This window comes from Thunnus albacares, chromosome 1 (assembly GCF_914725855.1).
Source record: "Thunnus albacares chromosome 1, fThuAlb1.1, whole genome shotgun sequence".
NCBI lineage: Eukaryota > Metazoa > Chordata > Actinopteri > Scombriformes > Scombridae > Thunnus > Thunnus albacares.
Window position 1 is genome coordinate 2,053,447 of NC_058106.1, and position 19,983 is coordinate 2,073,429.

Genomic DNA, 19,983 nt, shown 5'->3' on the forward strand with positions numbered 1-19,983 from the left:
TTTAAAACCAGGATTTGGCCTGCCTATCTAACTCAAAGGCAGGCTGCCTTTGTATTACTGGCTGCTGCCTTTGTTGAAAATTCCAGTATGTGATGATGATGGATCAAAGAATGTGGAACTCAACTGTGTAGCACTCTGACAGTCTACAGTGCACACATGCTAGAGTTATCTTGTAGTTCATCTTCAAAAAAATGCAGCGGTTGCAAGCATTTTTTGAGTTAATGAGTCAATAATTACCTTTGCAAGATGACGGTGAAGTATGTTGTGAACTTTCTACGCCGTCACTGAGAGACTGAGGTTAGTGGAGCAGAGCGGTGAACTCCAGCAGTAACAAACGAGACCACCGGCTGACCAACACACACTGCAGCATTAAACAACTTAAACCAGAGCTAACGGTGCAGCAGAGAGGCTGCTCTCCACTGCTGGAGACATGACGTTAATAACAACACAGTGGAGCACTCCTCCTCCTCCTCCTCCCCCTCAGTTTGTTAATCTCATACAGGCAAGACACTGTAAGATGCCTTCACGTTAATTAATGAATTAATTAATGCAGATAAGTACTTTAAACAAAAAGGCTGCGGACCATTTATCTGCCAGTTCTGTTTCATATTGGGCCTCATTCACTAATTTGTGCAATGTTCTTAATTTGCACACAAAATTACTGTTGCGCATCAGCCAATTTTGTTCTTACCACTGTGCTTATGTTGGTCAATCAAAATCATTCTAAGTTGACAGGCTTGTGCCCGCCATGGGTAATTAGCACACTACCACAACCCCTTCTCTCTATATAAGGAAAGCTCTGTTGGAGCAGTGCTGCAGTAAAGATGGTAAAAAAGTAGAAAAAGTTTACTGCTAGTGAAATGCAAACAATAGTTTCCGAAGAAGGCCAAACGTGATGGGGGAAATTACTGGCTGTCACATTCCAATATGGAAAATTCCAATATATAAGCTACTGTCATCTAAAAGTTGGAATAGGACAATTTTAATATATTAATAATTTCATTACATTTATGATGATGATTTATGGATTACAACATTTTAGCTATTCATTTAATAATTAGTAAATAGTGTATTATTAGCAATTTCACACTTTTAAATGATGTATATTTATGCCCAATCATTTTTAAAATAAATGTGGTTCTAATATTCTGTTTACATTGAATAAATATTGACAACATCATTTTTGAAGATGTGGGATGTTTATGATTTGTGGGTATGCATGGTCTAAAGGAGTTCTAAATGTCTTCACAGAGTAAGAACAAATTCAGATAAGAACATATTGATGAATCCTAGATTTGTGCTTCAAATGTTCATACACATGGTTGAAGCATAGATTAGTGTGTATGCACTGTTTGTGTACGAGGCTCATTATATTTCAGTGGACTAAGGACAGAAGGTTTGGCACACAGTGTACTGGAGCAAGAGACTGAAAATAGAGCCCCCTATTCTATTCATTCAATCAAGAAACAGTTTTGAATTGAGAATTGATTCTCAATCGAATCGGCACCCAAGTATCGTGATAGCATTGAATCGGGATATAAGCATATTGTCCCAGGCCTACAAAATCAACACTGTCATTTGTCAACGCTTTATTTTTCATCTTTTTGTTCCATCTTGGGATACAATTTAAATCCCTTTGGACACTTTTGACTGTCAATCATGATTCTTTTTAATTTAAGTACACAACACTGTAAAGATGCGCACACAAACGCAAAAATCCAGGGAAAACTCTGAAAACATGGATAAAGGCCTATCCACTTTTCTGAAACCAGTATGATGTTTACATATACAAACTCATAACCAGGATGCATGTAGCCTGCCTAATTAGAATAACTTCTATTACATATAAAAACCTTGTTTGAAAGTGGTGAAACCTTACACTTGTGTGTAATTATGGCTCATTACTGAATGTAATACAGTACACAGATAGTAATAAATGGGCTACCTCCTACACTTTGAACTCTGTCTTTGATCTTACCTGTACATAACTCTGTATTTGTGTGTATGCTCATGGGCTAATGTGTTTCTCTGCTGGCTGTAGGAACTGAAGCATCTGATCCTGGAGGCGGCGGACGGCTTCCTGTTTGTGGTGGCGGCAGAGACAGGTCGGGTGATATACGTGTCGGACTCTGTGACGCCAGTGCTGAATCACCCCCAGTCCGAGTGGTTCGGCAGCACTCTGTACGAACAGGTCCACCCTGATGATGTGGACAAGCTGAGGGAACAGCTCAGCACTTCAGAAAACTCCATGACAGGTAGAAGGCCATTATTTTTTTTTCCTTTGTTCTGCTTTTAATCATTTTGTCAGCTAGAGAACTGACAGGAGCAGCTGCTGTTGTTACTATGGAGTCCAACTGTAAATCCAGCTGTCACGCACAAAATGAGCTAAAGGTATTTTTTCTAACAAATACAGTAGAGTCCGACCCATACTGGACTTTTAACGGGGCTCTGTGTTTTCTTCTATACAAATGAAGTTACTGTTTACAACACTGTGACATAATTCCCAGTGAAATTAGGGTAAACTACTGGCGGCTGTGGTCACCAACATTATACTGTTATTCTAACAGTTAAACAGTTAATCACTGTAAAAATGATCACAGTGTTCTGCTGTTGAATGTGAGGCTCACAGTGTTTCACTGAAGCTCTGCCTGCCAGTAATATACAGTATTACAGTGCTGCTATTGTAATCTACTTTAGCAGTTGGTTAGCTCCTGGAAGCTGCCCCTCCACAGACTTCTGGCAGCTCCAGAAGCTATGTGAACAAGCTATTGTAGATTCTTGTGTGCTTGTATGTAATGTATGTGATCGGCCAATGCAGCGCCTCGCCAGATGACGTTGCGTTGCAGCAAAAGTTGAGCCTGGTTCAACTTTTTTGCCGGACTCTGCTGTGTTTCGCCAGAGTTCTCTGTGTCGGAGCTCTCGCTGTGTCAATGCGCTGTGTCAAATGAAAAAGAGAGCAGCGTTTTTTTCATGCTGATGTCGGTTTGAATGCAGCCTATTTCAGAAATAAATGCTAAATCAAGTTTGTCAGTGGGCTTTACAGCACTCAGCTTCTATGCTGTGAGTCATGAGAGGAGGTGACTGATCATAGTGGCTAAAATAGGCATGGATGACACAACGGCTGTTTTTTTTCTACACAGACCATATGTCACCTTCAGAGTTGAGACTATGAGTATAGATCATTTCTTTTCATTAATCAAATAGAGAGTCAGGGTCAGTCCAGACTCCAAGTTTTAAGAATGGGTTGTCATTTACACGAAAAGGTTACATACAAGTTACATTAAAAATATCTACCAGTGTGTCAGAACACAGAATGCTACCTCTTTAAATGGCTATTACACATTTATAGTCAGCATGGCTATTAGGATTAGAATGTCATTTCTTTCTGGCTGTTCTGAAAAGACAAATCAGGATTTGCATTTACTTAAAGGATTTATTAGAAATGTATTCAGCCCTGAATGTGGTCAACCTCACTGCAGTGTGGTGCCTTTCAGCTGGGTCTGCTGGTAGCTGGATACACCTGAGAGAATCAGGACCTTTCTGTAGAAGAAACAACATTGAATAACCCTGGTAGAACTGATCGAATAGTTAGATTGTTAATCTTGATTAATGTGGATGTGAATGACAATCATTCAGTGATAAACTGTGTACATCACCAGCTCAGAGCCACTGTGACTCACTCTGGTTCTTCACAGTCCAGGCCTGATTGTCCTACATGACCCATATTTTATTAAAATGAACTCAGCTAATTTACTAAATATGTCAGTAGGAAATTTGACATGACAGTAGTTTGGGATCTATTGCATTTGCACACGAATTTTGATGTAAGGCAGTGATTGTATGTACGAAAACGAAGCATCAAAATTACACCTTTACATCTGGGGCTCATACTTGATCAGATTTTGTGACAATTTCAGAGAAGTACTCCTGAGAAAATGTGTTACCTGTGGGTGCAGTTGTACTATTTCTGTTATGATAGATCTGCAGACTAGATGTGTCTACTAGATGTCGTGCCATTAGAAAGAACTATTGCAATGTACAAAATTCTAAATTCATAACAATTCTTGACGTTGACTCTCCAGACAATCTTTTGACGCCACTCTTAAGTGAAAAACACCAGGAACCAGTGCAAAGTTAATCTAATTGACTTGACTCAGTATACTGTGTTATGCCACACTTGACCTGTGTGCTCTATGTTGACGTCTTTGAGGTTTAGAAAGCAACATTTTGACCAGGTTCACTGTCATAAATCAGACTGGTGTGGGTGCTAGTAAATGTGTTTATGTTGAGTCACTTTTTCCTTCACAGTCAGATACAGTCCATATAGACTCTATGGTGTGCAAGAAGTGTGTTGTAATTTTAAATGAGAAAATATTTCTTATCCTCTGACTTTGCAGCATTGCTATAAAAAGTCCAAAAACCAAAGTTGAGATGGGGAAAAGTCAGAATTCTTTGTGGGCGGGTGGAACTAAAGTCAGTCTACTTCCTTTTTCTTTGCTTTTAAAATGTGTCTCTTGTGAGTCCCATCATTTTATGGAAGTGCAATAATTAATTGTTGGAGAACCCTTTAGATGAAATAGTCTAAACTCTCTAAACTCAGGCTCAGGCAATATCACTTTAAGGCAGAGATTATAAAGTCTGCTTTCCTGTCAAGTGATTTTTCCTCTGTGTTTACTTCTTCATATCATTTATCAATTCAAGTCAATTTTATTTATATAGCACCAAATCATAACAAGCCTGCAAGCCTGCATTCTGGGAGCGCAGTGTTCTAGTGGGGTAATACGGTACTATGAGCTCTTTAAGAAACGATGGTACCTGACCATTAAGAGCTTTGTAAGTGAGGAGAAGGATTTTAAACTCTATTCTAGATTTTACAGAAAGCCAGTGCAGCAAAGCTAAAATGGGAGAAGTGTGATCTCTTTTTCTACTTATTGTCAGTATCTTTATCTCGTTTCAGATGCAAAAAGACGTTATGTTATAAGGCACTGAGTGTCCCTCTAGTGATCACTGAGAGTGCTCACTAGAGGGCAACATTGTCTTGTTAAATCTCTTTCCCTCCATGGTTCTCTGGGGATTCAGAGCATCTCAGTTTGTATTTGTGTTCATCAATGTGTCCATCTGACCCCAGAGGGCCTTTTTAACCATGCTGAATACCCAGCAGGGCCATGTAATCCATATAACTCAGTAATCTCCATCAAGAGCTGTGACAGATGAAAATACACACACAAGCATGCACACATTCACAAGCACACACACAGTCTTTGAAGTCCCAGTTCTCAGAGTTAAATTTCATTCAGTGAAGTCAGTGGAACTAAAGCAGTATGTTTTAGAGGCTCTGTCTCCTTCTTTTGCTGTTCACTGTTTGAACTTTGTTGTTTTGCCTGTAGCAGGACTGCATGTTTTTACAGCTCGCTGACGTGGAAGGTCTGAACAACATTAAGCAGCTAAATGTGGAACAAGTGATTGTTTCCTGCACACCAGTTGTTGCTGTCTGTAGTTTATTGTGGCGGGAATAGTATGTGAGTGATCCACTGAGTGTTTTGGAATATTTTTCATTTTACCTTAGAGACATTAAGACTGTTGTGTTGATCTTGTGGTCATGGTCATCATTCTTGAAGGTTTTGGCTGTAAAGAACCTACAGTTTCCTACTGAGGCTTCTAAATATGGGCCCTGACCTTAGCTCAGAGGCAAGTCTGTGAAGTACATTAAAGACCGCTGTGAGACACAAAAACCGATGGCTGAACCCAAACGTCTGGACTAACGCACATTTGCAGTTGAAAGGCTCTAGCTCTCAACTGTCCTACATTTATTTTCAAAGACAACACTTTTTTCATGTTTGATTTTGAAGTTTATTGATGCGGTGAGGTCTTGATGTTTCACACACAAAGAATATACCTAGACCGAATGATTTTATCCAGCAAACCAAAAAGATCCTCTACAATATGAGGATCCTTAGCTGATGTGATTGTAATATTAGAAGTGCTTGGATAGTCACAGGAAAGGGATAAACCTTTATATACTTTTATTTCTCTTTCAGACTCTCTCTCTGTTATAAATACAGTATCTTGCATAACTGTCAGTGCTGTTATAAATAGTTTAGAGAATTACTTGAGTTGGAGGATGGTTAGAGGGTCAAGAACTTATGAATATGACAGTAAACATGTCACAGTATGTATGGGGTCCAAGTCTAGAGGCTGGAGGTTTGGATTCAGCCTGAGATTCTTTTGGTGGATTTGCACTTCCTTCAACAAGTCAGGGTTAGGGTTAGGGTCAGGGTCATGGTTAGGGTTAGGGTTAGGGTTTAAAGCTGGTTCGTCAGACCAGACTGTCAAAAAATCAACAGTACACTTAATGGTTTTCTTTCCGGGAATGATATGAGGAGATGAATATCAATCTCATGTTTGTGCGTTAAGTATGATTAGCTTAACTTAGCATGAAGATTGAAAGAAGGGGTAAACAGCTAGCTTGGCTCTGTCCAAAGCTCTACACCTCTAAAACTCAGTAATTAACACTTTGTATCTAGCTCATGTAACCTGTACACAAGAGAAATAATGGATTTAGGAGGAATCACATGCTGGAACTATTTCTTGATGAACAATAATGTATCCATGAGCCTGGTGCTTATATGCAGTGGCTCCAGCTATAGTGCGTGCTATAGTGTCTCTGCACAGGCACGATGGTACCAGAAGCGGCAACCTCACCGTGACAACAAGACGTGAGGAAGCTGCACACAGACACTGCACCAAGCTGTTGTTCACCAAGACGTTCCAGCACAGAGTAAACAGTGTCTGTCTATCCATAATGGATGAAGAAATGCTTTAAAGCTGCGGATACAGTGAGAATACACTGCGTCTCATACCTTACAGAGGTAGATTCTCCCTCAGTGTCAGCCTGTTGGTGGAAATATGATTGTTGTGGGGAGAGTTACAACCTAAACTTAGCTGTCAGAGACCAGTAAATACCAAGAGAGACGATCAGATGGAAAACCATTGACATTTTGTTCTTGACAATGGATGAACAGGTACATGGTGACATGTTGGTGGGACTAGGAGGAAAGAATATAAGTGTTGAGATTGTTGATAGATCATGTGGTTGAGTGATATGGCCCCTGTTCTAGGCCGGTTATTGTCAAATCACAGTAGAGAACATATTTTCATATCTCTCTGAAATTCCAAACTCAGCAACATCTCCAGTCCTGTTGAATATGTAGCACACTCTCTTCATAATCTCATATTATTTGTGGTGGAAACATCATTACAACAGTAATAAATGCCATTGTTGCTGATGGGTTCATTAATTCCCATGTTCAGACAACATTACTGCCAGTAATAATAATAACTTTATTTATATGATAGATGTTTCATGTCACACTTGCCATAATTTACACCTTGACCACAAAACTGTACGCACACTGAGAGAAGTAAAAAGCAAGTATACAGGGTAGAAGATACAATCAGTTTTCTGCATCCAGAGCACAACAGAGTGAAACTAAACAAACTTTATTTTGTCCTTCTTTCACTGAAGTTACCAATTAACAAAACAGACAACATTCAGGTAGACATATTCAGGTATATATTATGTACAGTATATAGACCTTTACCTGTCCAGACACTCTGATGTTGGAGGACTGACATGAGCTGGATTTAATTAAGACTGGTAAAAATCTGTACAGCAGAGGCAGCAGAGATATCCTGACTTTTTGACTTTTTGTTCCCAGTATGAGTCAAGCTCCAAAAGCACTTAATCCTACACTTCCCACACTGCCTAAATGATTTTTAATTTTTTTTTACTAGATAGTCCCATATTAGGATTTACACAGTGAGCATGTTAATAAATGTGCTTGAGAGTAAAACAAACCATTAGAAAAGCACTATAATCCATAATAATGTTAATAAAGAAAATCAACTCAGTGTTTTCAGAATCATTATTCAAACATTTTCATTCAACAATTGAAGCAAGTGAGAAAAACAATAATGACCCAGCATGCGTGGTTGAGCTTGTTTTGTGTTCTTTGGTTAAATAGTTGATGATGTAATCTTGTCTGTTATGTATTTACTGTGGTCATCAGCTTATTTTCCTGTGTGGAAGAACACCATCATGGTCATGTGTCAAGTTCAAGTGAACTTCATATTTGTGAAATGCTGTGAATTCCTTTTCCATCTGGAAGGGATCAGTCCTGTTCTGATGGTGATGGAGCCTGATTCTGCAGGTTATAGTAACAAAATAAAGCTGTGGGGTACCACCTTTTATTTCTTCCACCCTGCACAAACTCAACCTCAGCCCCAGTCCTACACCAAACCACCTAAACCATGTGGTCAAGGAAAACAGAGACCTTTGAGGTGGTTTCAGGGGTCTTCAAAGAACCTCTACTGGGTCTCTTGGCAAAGTAAGGAATAGTTTGACTCTAATTGAATTCACCAACTGATAAACTGATACTATAATAGGTTCTATTGTCACCATCTCCTTACAAAAGTGTAGACAGTTCTTCTAACATGTCAACACCAATTGAAGGCTTTGAGGGTCAGTGTGAACTGCGTGTGTTGTTGAGGGCCTTGGACCAGCTTTGCTCTGGCAGCTCCAGCTGTCTCTTTGGGATTTCAAAGGAATTTCTCTCTTTTCATCTTAATCGCAATGCCAGTAAATAGAATTTGTTGTGGAAATGAACTTGCTTTTAGATCATGCAAATGGCACTCAGATGTTAGTCACAGTCTGATAAATGGGGCCAAGATGAGCCTTTTATTGTAAGCTCAACAGAACAGGCCTCCTGACATGATAGATATGATGCAGTTTAATAAAGTGCTGTAGGATAATACTGGTATACCTTACCCTGAATTGAATTGAATTGGATATTTTAATTATATCAGAAGAGGCATGGGCACGGAGAAGAATGTTTTGGAAACTCAAACCATAAATAAAGTTGATGACAATGAAATAACATATGTGTGATGGAGATCTCCAAGTGTGACATTTAAAACTTGGCTGTGCTGTTTGTTTGTTAACAGGACGGATTCTGGACCTGAAGACAGGAACAGTGAAGAAGGAGGGTCAGCAGTCCTCCATGAGAATGTGCATGGGCTCCCGACGCTCTTTCATCTGCCGCATGAGGTGTGTGTTTTTATCTGACTGTTTGTGTGTGTGTGTGTTTTATCATTGATTTGGTTTTCATTCGTTGAGCAGTCCATCCACTACGAGGCCATTTCCAGTTATGAACAAGTGTCACACTGTCTTATATTTTTTCTTACATTTTAGCCTTAAACTTTTTTTTGTTTTTTTTACACAAGAAATCAAGCAATTTTTAGGTCAGGAATTAGTCCAGACACACAAATATGTCTGATAGTTATAGACTAGTTTTCATTTGCATTTTTCCTTTTCATTCACATGTCACATTGGATTGATTTGTCTTTGTAAGCACTGAAATTCCTTTAAATTTAACTCCTTCTTGTATCTTGGTAGAGTCTGCAGAGCTTTTGAGTACACAGTAGAGATGTGATATTTCAGCAGTGTTGATTATGAATCTTTGTGTCAGTAATAGATTTAGATATTGATTCAGGAACATCAAATTAGATGTGCCTTACTGAAATGAAACAGAGCCACTGATATGAAGTCATCTTTGCTCCGTAGCAGTGCGTAGGAATCCATTGACATGCAAGCCTGCTGTGAAGTTGCACAGCAGGGATTCATGTAATGGGACAGGCAGTCAGCAGTATGCGTCTCACAGAGTGACAGCCATTAGACATTTACAAAGACATGAATGGCACTTTCTGCTGCTGCTCAAAAGTCCTGCTGAGCAGTTTCTAATCAGCCCTGCAGACACTCTTATAATAGTGTTTCATATGTGATGGATCGTGCTATTATTCCCACAAATAATCATAACATGCAGGTTTGTGTAGAACTATCAGCGTGAGAAAAACAGAGGAGGAAACTAGATGGAAGATATTAGTAGAGTTAGTAAAGTAGGGCTGAACAATATTTTTGAATCCAAAATCACAATATTAATAAGAATATTTTTCTGATATCCATATATGAATGATAATAAAACCCAGAACAATAATTTTAATATTCAGTGCATTGAGTTTACCCACTGTTCTGCATTACATCAGACAAAACCCCTCACACATGTAAAATGATGACACATAAGCTCTTTTCCACTTCAGGACCTTACTAACCTGTAATCTGAACTTGAAGGCTTTGGTACGAGGTTCCTCTTTGTTTCCACTGTATTTCACAACCTGGGAAGTTTCAGATACACATCATGTTTTATAGGTATGTGAAAATAATAACATGAATGAGAGATACAAATATATAATGCCAAGGATGAATCTTTCACAAGCTGGTTGGTGGCACAAATCCACATCTGCCATGTGGAACTACTGTATAGTTTTACTGTTTATACCACTGCGCACATTGTTTCATCTTTAATTTGTTTCTGCAGTGTTTGGCTGTGTTGTATCCCCATTTCTACTGGGAAGCAGATATTGTTTGACCAACAGCACTACTCCTGCCAACCCCTGAAAGTACCTGGAACTTGAATTGGGTATCCCCAAAGTGGAAAAACAGTGGGAACAAAAGCAGGACCAGCCACAATTGCTAGAATGTTATGTTTCATTACTGTCCTTCAGTGGAAAATAGCTATATGATTATATTAACACAATACAACTGAAAGTCCAGCTGAGCTGTCAATAGTGAGTCTAGCTGTCTGTGGACTGACCACTCTCTCACTGCTGGTTTAGGACCGAGGTTTGATTTGACTCTTTGATTTCCTATGTGGCAACACTTTCCTGACACTAATCACACTGATACTAGAATTTGATTTAGAACAGAGACACATTTTACACGTAACGTTAAGTGCACCACACGCCATTGGGGGAAAAAGGACAATTTAACGTACTGATGATTGGCGATAGTTCGCTTGTTAAGTAGTCCTTTAAGTTACATTTTTACTGAAAGAAGTCCACATTTCCATACAAATATGTACCGAATTAAACAGTGGCTCCTAATGTTACTTTATTTTTAAAATATCATCCATGTTGCTTGCCTTTAATCTACAAACAAGGCCTATTTTAAATTTCAAGTTCAGTTGGGCCATGTTTTCAGCGCCTTCAGCAGACACGCCCCCAGCATTTCAGAGCAGAGAATACTGCTTATTTTTCCACGATTTTGAAACCTAACTTGATATACTTGGTGATTTTTTTTAATCATTCAAATTCGACTAGGTGATTAATAACACATTTTTCTGTGGTGTGACAAATTCAGAACATGTATTTTTCATTTCAACCTGACATATTTGGAAGCTTTGGGATCCACACTAAATAAAATTGTCAGTTTGAACAAAGCTTTGTTGCACAGCATGAGTTGTTAGATTGAGATTCATATTTTTGCTGTCCATGATAACATGATCACATGTAATGATTGGTCAACCAGCACAGATGGCTGCACTTCTTTCCTTTAATTTGTCTCAGTGCAGTTTTTTAAGTTATCTGTATTTTGTCATATGTATGACATGTACTGGAATTGATTTAGTGCAAATGTGCTCGACAGCAGAATTGTTGTACGGTAACACTAGCCTTGAATATAAACAGCTGTGACATTCTGCACACACCAGGCACCTTAATACCACACAGCAATAGTACAACATATGACTCATACCTGCTTTTTACATTGAGATGTTCATGGACCCATAACCTATTTCACACCACATGAATCTGGAGCCATGTGCCTTTTTTATCCTGATGTAATGGCATTAATATTTTTACTCTCCAGGGGTTGTTGGTCAGATGACTGATACCCCCACACTTCATAGATAATTAAAAGTGACAGGCTTGCATTCTATATTCTAATAATTATTGCTGTCTGTTGGACAATACTCCATTTCCACTCCATAGCTGCTGACCCCTACTATACCCTGTTAAACCCAGCTAAATTAGTCTCTTTCTGTTCCATGTCAGGATGTCACACAGTTTGACCCATAGCCCTAATTACCCACTGGCTACAAACTGCATCAAAGCAGCTTTGACTGCCTCAAGCTTGGAAGAGCTTGCATTTAGTTTAGCAAAATAACACACCTTTTCCAAGTTTTCTCTGACATGCTGTGGTTTGGTTAGAGCCAGAGAGTTTAAAACCATCAGGGGCTGCTATTGCTTTGTTTTGTCTGGATCTCTCACAAAGGCCTGTGAGTTGCACGAGAGCCACAGTGTGTTACATTGTTAGGAATCTGTTGGACCGGCATGTTCTTCTGTTCTGTTGCTATTCCAAGTTGTGCATAATTCAAACAACATGCTGGCGGGACTGTCTGAAAGGGACTGCGAAGAGTGAAACGCAACCACTTCTGTGACACATACATAAACATGGCTGAGAAGAGCACAGCGTGATCTGCAGACCAGTATTTCAGGGAAGCCATTATGAGATCCAGACAGGGTTATGTAAGACTGGCCTTTCCACTGAAAAACACCTTCTGACTATACCGCTGGCCAGTGTTGTAGTTGAGTCACTAAATCTGGAGTCCAAGTCAAGTTTCAAGTCTCCAGTATTCGAGTCCAAGTCTGAGTCACCAAAGAAGAGTCCAAGTCGAGTTCCGGAGTCATCAGGGTCAAGTTGCTGCTGTGTGCGTGATGTGAACCATAGTGTGGCTATGTGTGGAAAATTTGACCAGCAAAAAATCATATATATATTACCTCTATATCAGTTAAGAAGTCCGAGTCCAAGTCTCCAAGTCAAGTCAAGTCACAAGTCCTGAAAATCAAGGCTTGAGTTGGACTCGGCAGTGTTGTAGTACTTGAGTCCAAGACTTGGACCGACAAGACTGGCCACCAGGAAACTCAACTTAAGCTAGAGCCTGCCTCCTCTCTTCAAACTTTGGTCTGTCACCTGTTTGACCTGGGGTTCATTCTATACATTTAGCAGGGATGACGTGTAATCAGGCCTCTTTTTGGCCAAGACATGAGAAGGACCTGCTGCCATGCAGTGCGTGGTCACTCACTGAGTGCAGGCAGGAAAGCTGAGGGGCAGAATTTCAGCCAGCCTCACTGTGCTGATCCAGTTTTTAAACAGAGGGTAGAATTCACGGTTAATGGGTATTTTTAAATCACGGTATTTGGTTTTACAAATAAATGGCGCGTTGAAGTCATAGTAAAGTAGAACAGTGTGGAGAGGTGAAAGACATCTGGTTATTCTTTATTTGAATAATTGATTCTAGTCTATAAAATACCAGATAAATTGTGGAAATTGCCCATCACAGATTTTCAGAGCCCAAGGTAATGTTCTTATATTATGTCCAACCCAAACCCAAAGATATTCAATTTACAATGATATAAAAGAGATAAAAGTAGCAAATGCTCACATTTGAGAAGCAAAATATTTGATTGAGGACACTGAAGCTGAAGTTCATAAATACAGTCTCAAAAAATCTGAAGAATGACCATCATGCCATTCTTGAGATGTATTGGCAATGTTTTTAATGTGCAATGGTGATGATCAGGTTGCCATATGAGGGGTCACAGGCAACAGCAACTGGCTTCTTGAACTCGCACTGGGGATGATTGGGGATGATGTAAAGTTGAAGTAGAAAAGAGTCAGTTTTAAAGTGTCTGATAATGATTTTAATATTGTAGGTCATCAACAACAAACTCAAGCCATCAGAGTTTGCGTGAACCTGATTTTCAAAAATTGAAATGTTCTTTACAATGAGAAATCTAGATTTTTTTTGGATAGAGCCTGACAGATATATCAGCCGATATAGCTACTCTGTTCTATTTGTTTTTTTAATTTATTGTAATTTATAATTATTAAATTCCCAGTGAAGTTTACTGTTTCCATGCACTGATGTCATTTTATACAATAAAGGTTATTGTTAATCTATAAAATATCATGTCTCCATTAAATATCTTATCACAAGTGTTTGGTAACCACATTTAAGGGATCATTGCAAAAAATGTGCATTTATGTATATATTCTGTATATATAAGATTATTCCCTAATATCAGTATTGGCATCAGCCCCAAAAATCCAGTATCGGTTGGGCCCTAGTTTTTAATCTTGACTTTGTGTTTAACTTGAGCCTATGTTTTCAAATGAGACCACCACAAAATGTTTTAGTCTCTAGGTTGTTGAAAGTATCCTAGAATTGTCTTGATTTCTGTTGAAGAGTAGTAATTCTGGGAAATGCACCTCTGCCATCAACATATGAATGTGTGTGTGAATGGGTGAATGTTGGCATGTAGTGCAAAGCGCTTTGAGTGGTTAGGAGACTAGAAAGGCTCTATATAAATGCAGTCCATTTACCCTTTATTATTTACTCCAAACAGTAAGATTTTAAATGCCAACCCAGCACAGCTCCAACACAACACTGCTGTCAGCCAGTGGTTTTAGATGAACATGGTTTTTATTATAACATTTCAATTCAAAACGGATCTCACAAGTCATCTCTTATTTTTTTGCATATCTCTTTAGATTATGTAATGTATTTGATTTGATTTAATTTTCCCCACAACTGTAAAATTAGACCCTCAGTAAAAGATCATTAAACTTCATCTATCTTCTAACAGAGAGCAAAGGCAGCTGGAAGTGGCATGTGCTCAGAAGTTGTCCTTGGGGACAGTGTTTGTGACAGTATTGCTTTCCCTCCAGCACAAATAGAACCTCACCAAAGTCCTTGAAGGAGTACCATTGGCTTAGTTACACAATACAACATGGTTTATACGAACCGTGGTCATAATAAACCTTAGGAAACATTGAAAGCATTAAAAATAAAGAGGAGCTCATGTGACATATGTGTTAATAAGTACCATACTTCTAATTGTGTTTGTCATGCATTTGTACAGTATGTGTGCTGCCTGCTAGTATGATACATGGATGCCTGCTGACATCATTTAGTGCTGCAGTGTAACAGATGTCTTCTGTTGTGTGTGTGTGTATCTGTGTGTACAGGTGTGGCAGTGCTCCTCTGGATCACATCTCCTTAAACCGTCTGTCTAACATGAGGAAGAGATACAGGTACAGAAACGTTTCCTCTAAACATGTTTGTGATCCATGTGCATGTCCATCATTATCCAAGTAGAAAGTTAATTTCTGACCTTTAACAATGTAATACCAATCTATGCAATGTATAAAACTGCCTTGCTGGGGAGTACAGAAAAATATCTGAATCTTTTTTTTAGATAAAATGAATGATGAGTCAAGCCTTTGTTAGCTAACCACGCTAACACGGTCACTCATTCTGAGGTTGTCTCACAGTAAGAAACAGAAGTTAAATCAGAGTTACAACATTTTTAACTCTGCTTGGGCAATGACGGAATGTATAAAAATATTCAATTTAAATAAATGATTAAATTGATAAGAAAATGTATTATGGAAGCCATAGGAGATACTTTCCACTCACAATTGTCAGTGATTAAGCTGTACAAAGATGATGACATACAACTTAAAAAATAAGTTGTAAAATCACTTAATGTCATTATTTTACAGCTCGCAGTGCCAAATCTCCCTCTCCTGCACCAGATGTCAAATATCATGCAAACATTACAGCTCTTTCCTTAATGACGTGTTTGAGTAGAGCCATTCTGGAACATGGATGTTTAAGTGCTTCTCAGCCCAAAATCCAGCACTTGGAACAGATATAGATGAAGCCAACAATGTTACAGATTCTATGTCTGTGTGTTTTTGTGTTTGTGTGTGTGTGCACATGTGCGCAACGGACAGGAATGGCCTTGGACCGTCAAAAGAAGGAGAGGCTCAGTACTCTGTTGTGCACTGCACTGGCTACATCAAAGCATGGCCCCCTGCAGGTAAACAAACATGCACTTATACATATCCTCAACTCTATGCCCTAGTCTCTACTCCTGCTAAACCCAAACTTCACCTCCCTGCATGAGTCTCTACCCACAGTAAGTATGGCCTGGTCTAACTTAGAGCAGCTGTGTGCTCTACACAGCTCTGGATCAGGGTTTAACCACAGATCCACAATAGTCTGCATGGTTCTGGTATCACACCCAGAGTGTGTCAGAGCAGTTTTTTTTTTCAAAGACAGTGCTTCATCCCATGAGTCTGTGTTCTGACACAGTGTAAAGCAAAGATTTAATCTCTTTGCCTTTGTATGAATTTGACCACCAGAGTATTTTTACAGTCTGTCTTTTGGCAGATGAATTCCCTATCCAACAGCACAGATGTTTGCTTTAACAACAAGCCTGTGTGTGGAGTGTGTCTCCCCTACCAGGAACTTACCAGGAACTCTGGGTGTTCCTCTTACCTAAGTCCAGATTCTCTCCTCTCTGCTTCTGTCTCAGGAAGTCACACGACTCAGCATAGGCATGAGTTGAAACATTTTCATCTTGAGCTTTTTGCATTCATGCTGTCTCTGAATATCACTTAATGTTGTGAAATGGAACTGCTGGGGAGCATGCACCACATTTTACAACAGAGTGAAACTGGAGTGGATTTTCTTCCAGCATGGAACAGAGAGTGGGAAGCAATACTGATAGTGTTACACTGTGATCTCTCCATGTCGGGAGGTGCAGTCATGGGTGTACAGGATGAACAAGGGGGGAGGATTTGTCCTACTGTACTTGTTCCATCTTTCAACTGAAACCTTTCTGCACGATTTCTCCAAAATCTGTTCTTCAGTTTCTCTGTATTTAGTCTTAAAGGTGTTTAGATTATAGGTGTAACTCTCTCATATCAGTAGACTACCTGCTAATAGAAGTCTGACTGTTTTACAGCTTAACTGTGATCACTGACTGATACTAGTATAACCCCAGTATGTCAGTGACGTGAGGCACATCAGATAGAAAACAGACGAAGCCTCAGATGCACTCTCTAACCTTGACACACACACACACACACACACACACTCTGCAGTGTTTAGAGAGTCAGGGATCGGTATGCACCCCCTCAGTCTCAAACCACGTGTCTAGATGGCTGATGTGGTAAACTGGGGTGATGGAACCGAACAGCATCAAGTACCAAATCCGCCTTATGACTTTGAGGTTATGCTGGAATATCTCTAGGCAAACACACATACACACATTATATGTGTGTTGAAATCATTGACACATGCTTCACTTCCTTGCACTAAAAATAGTCTTTCGGAATGTTCTGGACACAATGCTGCTGGCAAACAGTCCTCAGGCGAGACACACGAACACACACTCATAAACTGCAGATGGATAACACTGCTGCAGACATAGGCGCCTGAGCAATGGAGCAAGTGGAGCAAATACATCCACATTATTCAGTTAGGAGAAGCAAAGTTATGGTTTTTCCACTCCACTTTTTGTCTTTTTAAAAATAACGTATCATCATACAGGCCCCACAATCAGGTGATTATAATTAAGCAGCCTATATCAGTGATCATTTTACTGTTTTCAGCAACTGACAAGAAAAATTAATAAAAAAAAAACACACACACACACATTTTTGGACCACCCAGTTATGAGTTAGTTCAGTTGAACTTGCCACAGCATGCTGTCAATCCATACAGGAGTCTGACTGTTTACAAAGGTGAGAAACATGCCATTTAGCTTAACTATGATCACTGACTGAAAATAGAACATAGGAATAGATAGGCTAGCATATGTTGAATGAACCTGCTTGGCCCACTGACTCCAGACACATGTTTGATTAGCTAAAAGTAGGATTGCACTGTCGCCGAAATGCCGAACCAATTTGCAAGTCAACGTTAGCTAACTTTGCCAGCCCGCCCACCTAACGTTAGCTCGCTCATCGGATGGGATCTGACTGTGAAGATGGAATGTTCTTGAAGGAGCCGAATCAGAGTCAGCTCTTTTAAGTGTAACATGGCTATCGACAAGGATGCCAACTCTCACGCATTGACCACGTGACTCATATCTATCAATGTTTGCTCCCCCCATTTTAAAACATAACCAGGCACCCATGCAAACACGTATTGTATGTTGCACATTGTGCACCCGTGCAGCCGCTGCTCTGATCATCTGCTTACTCAATGGTGTTAGAAGAGACGAATGTAGCCACAACTGAGGACCAAATCACTGTAGAGCTGATGGAGGCCCATCTCTTTCAACTTGATGCTAAATTACCATTACCACTTGTACTATTACTGGTAAGAAACTTCAGCCAAATAAGATTTGCTCTGTGATTCATATCAAACAGTTCCCAGGAAAGTTGATAACCGATGTCATGATACCACTTATCTCTGCGAGTTTAGGGTTTGTCAAGCCAGCTCACACAAAGCCTGGGAATGTTGAACTCGCTTCATAGTACACCTCCCTGATCTATTGGATGAGACAACAACAACAACAGAGAAGGTTGATGTATGTTGTGAGCATTCATGGCCATTTAGCTGTGTGGATATCATGTGTCATGTTGCAAAGAAAATTGTAAAGAAACATTTGAGGTTTGACAGAGGAACATCTTTAGAAATTTGATGTGAATCTGATTTTAGACATCCTGTCAATCTGTGGCACATTTAAGTATACATATGTCAGAAATGCAATTTAATGTACAGCTAAGGCAGTCAGTATCTACGCCCACCCAGATTAAGTTGTGAAAATGCCACAACACGACCATGTAGTTTTAGATAAAGAGAAAGTCAGCCATCACAGTGTACAATGCCACTGTGATTAAACTTGCTGATATACACTATGTGATTTAGCAAGACTATATTTGACTTCAAAGCAAACAATTGAGTAGTCACAATGGGAGAAGTGCCATTAAAATGGAACTGATTTATCATTCTATTTTATTTCCCCCCTTCTCTTCTTCTTAATGATCAGTATCACACAGAGAAGAGACAGTTTGAATGAAATATGTCAGTATGGTCTGGCATTGTGGCTGAAATCAATCTTGTATTGCGGAGGCTTAATGATGTAAATATGACTAATAAATCATTGCAGAAAAACAGTGGCTGTGTCTGGTAGTACATTACTTCTCGCTGTCGCAAAGTTCAAGTAGCAAATGGAAAAATAAGTGTTTACACTTTACCAGAAATGGCTATTAAATGAGACTCAACACCCTCACTGTTTCTCTCTCTCTCCTCAGGTATGACAATACCAGAAGAAGACACAGAGGCAGCTCAGACTGGGAAATACTGCCTAGTGGCCATCGGAAGACTGCAGGTGTGTGTAGTGGCACAGTCATTTCAATCACTTTAGCCCCTTTCACACATGCATACTATCCCTGAAATGTTCAGGAACATTTTCATGAACAGGGTTTATTGTACCGACCATGGCACTGCAACTGTATTATTCTCTAATGGTTCAGGAACTAGTATTTTTATAAGGATGAGGGGTGGACATCTCTTGTTGTGTATTAATGTTTGAAAACTAAGTTATGTTGTTGACTTCCCAACTAGTTTAAAAAATTGCGTTGGTTATGTTCCAAAGCAGAAGTAAATAACCAGTAAAAACTTCTCTCCATAGAAGACGATCCACCATGTTAACACCATGAAATTATCGGCTATTCTTTACCGTGCACATTGGTCACATTGTTCACTACATTTCTCCCTCTTACTCATTCATTACATCTAAGTCAGACATCAGTCACGCAACTGTAAATACAAACAACAGCTGTGGAAAATGCCTCTCAAATGCCACTGTCGTTTTTTAAAACCGTCATCTTTATGAATTTGCTTTATCTTTCATCGGATGTGATGGAACTGCATACAAATTCTACAGAAAGGAACAGAGTATTTACTTTGTGAAACAATTCAACTGTTGATGGGGAATTCAAATTGTTGCTGTTGCAGGGGCGAAAAGTCATTTGATTGAGTGAGATAAATGAGGTCACCAAAAACACTTTGAACCAACAAGCAGTATCCAAACAGCCACTGATATCACCTTAACAGCCTGTTTGTAACAACACGTTGTAGAAATAAAGACATTGATGAAAGTTATATATTTTCAAATGTCAAAAATCAAGTTAATCAGCATGACAGACATTTTCTCCAGGAAATGCTTTTATAGTGGGCACTTGAGGCTTAATCTTCTTAATCTTGATATAACTGGGTAGGGGAA

At 39.3% G+C, this 19,983-nt stretch overlaps 1 protein-coding gene across 2 annotated transcripts in view; it reads left to right on the top strand.

Moving 5' to 3' along the window:
• Positions 1 to 19,983, top strand: part of arnt2 (aryl-hydrocarbon receptor nuclear translocator 2) — a 97,151-nt gene that overhangs the window by 28,173 nt on the left and 48,995 nt on the right. For both annotated transcript variants that reach the window (XM_044347479.1, XM_044347559.1), the window contains 5 exons: positions 2,042 to 2,255; positions 9,004 to 9,106; positions 14,924 to 14,989; positions 15,695 to 15,780; positions 19,010 to 19,086. In XM_044347479.1, coding sequence (XP_044203414.1) covers positions 2,042 to 2,255; positions 9,004 to 9,106; positions 14,924 to 14,989; positions 15,695 to 15,780; positions 19,010 to 19,086 — 546 coding nt within the window. The remainder of the gene's footprint in view (positions 1 to 2,041; positions 2,256 to 9,003; positions 9,107 to 14,923; positions 14,990 to 15,694; positions 15,781 to 19,009; positions 19,087 to 19,983) is intronic.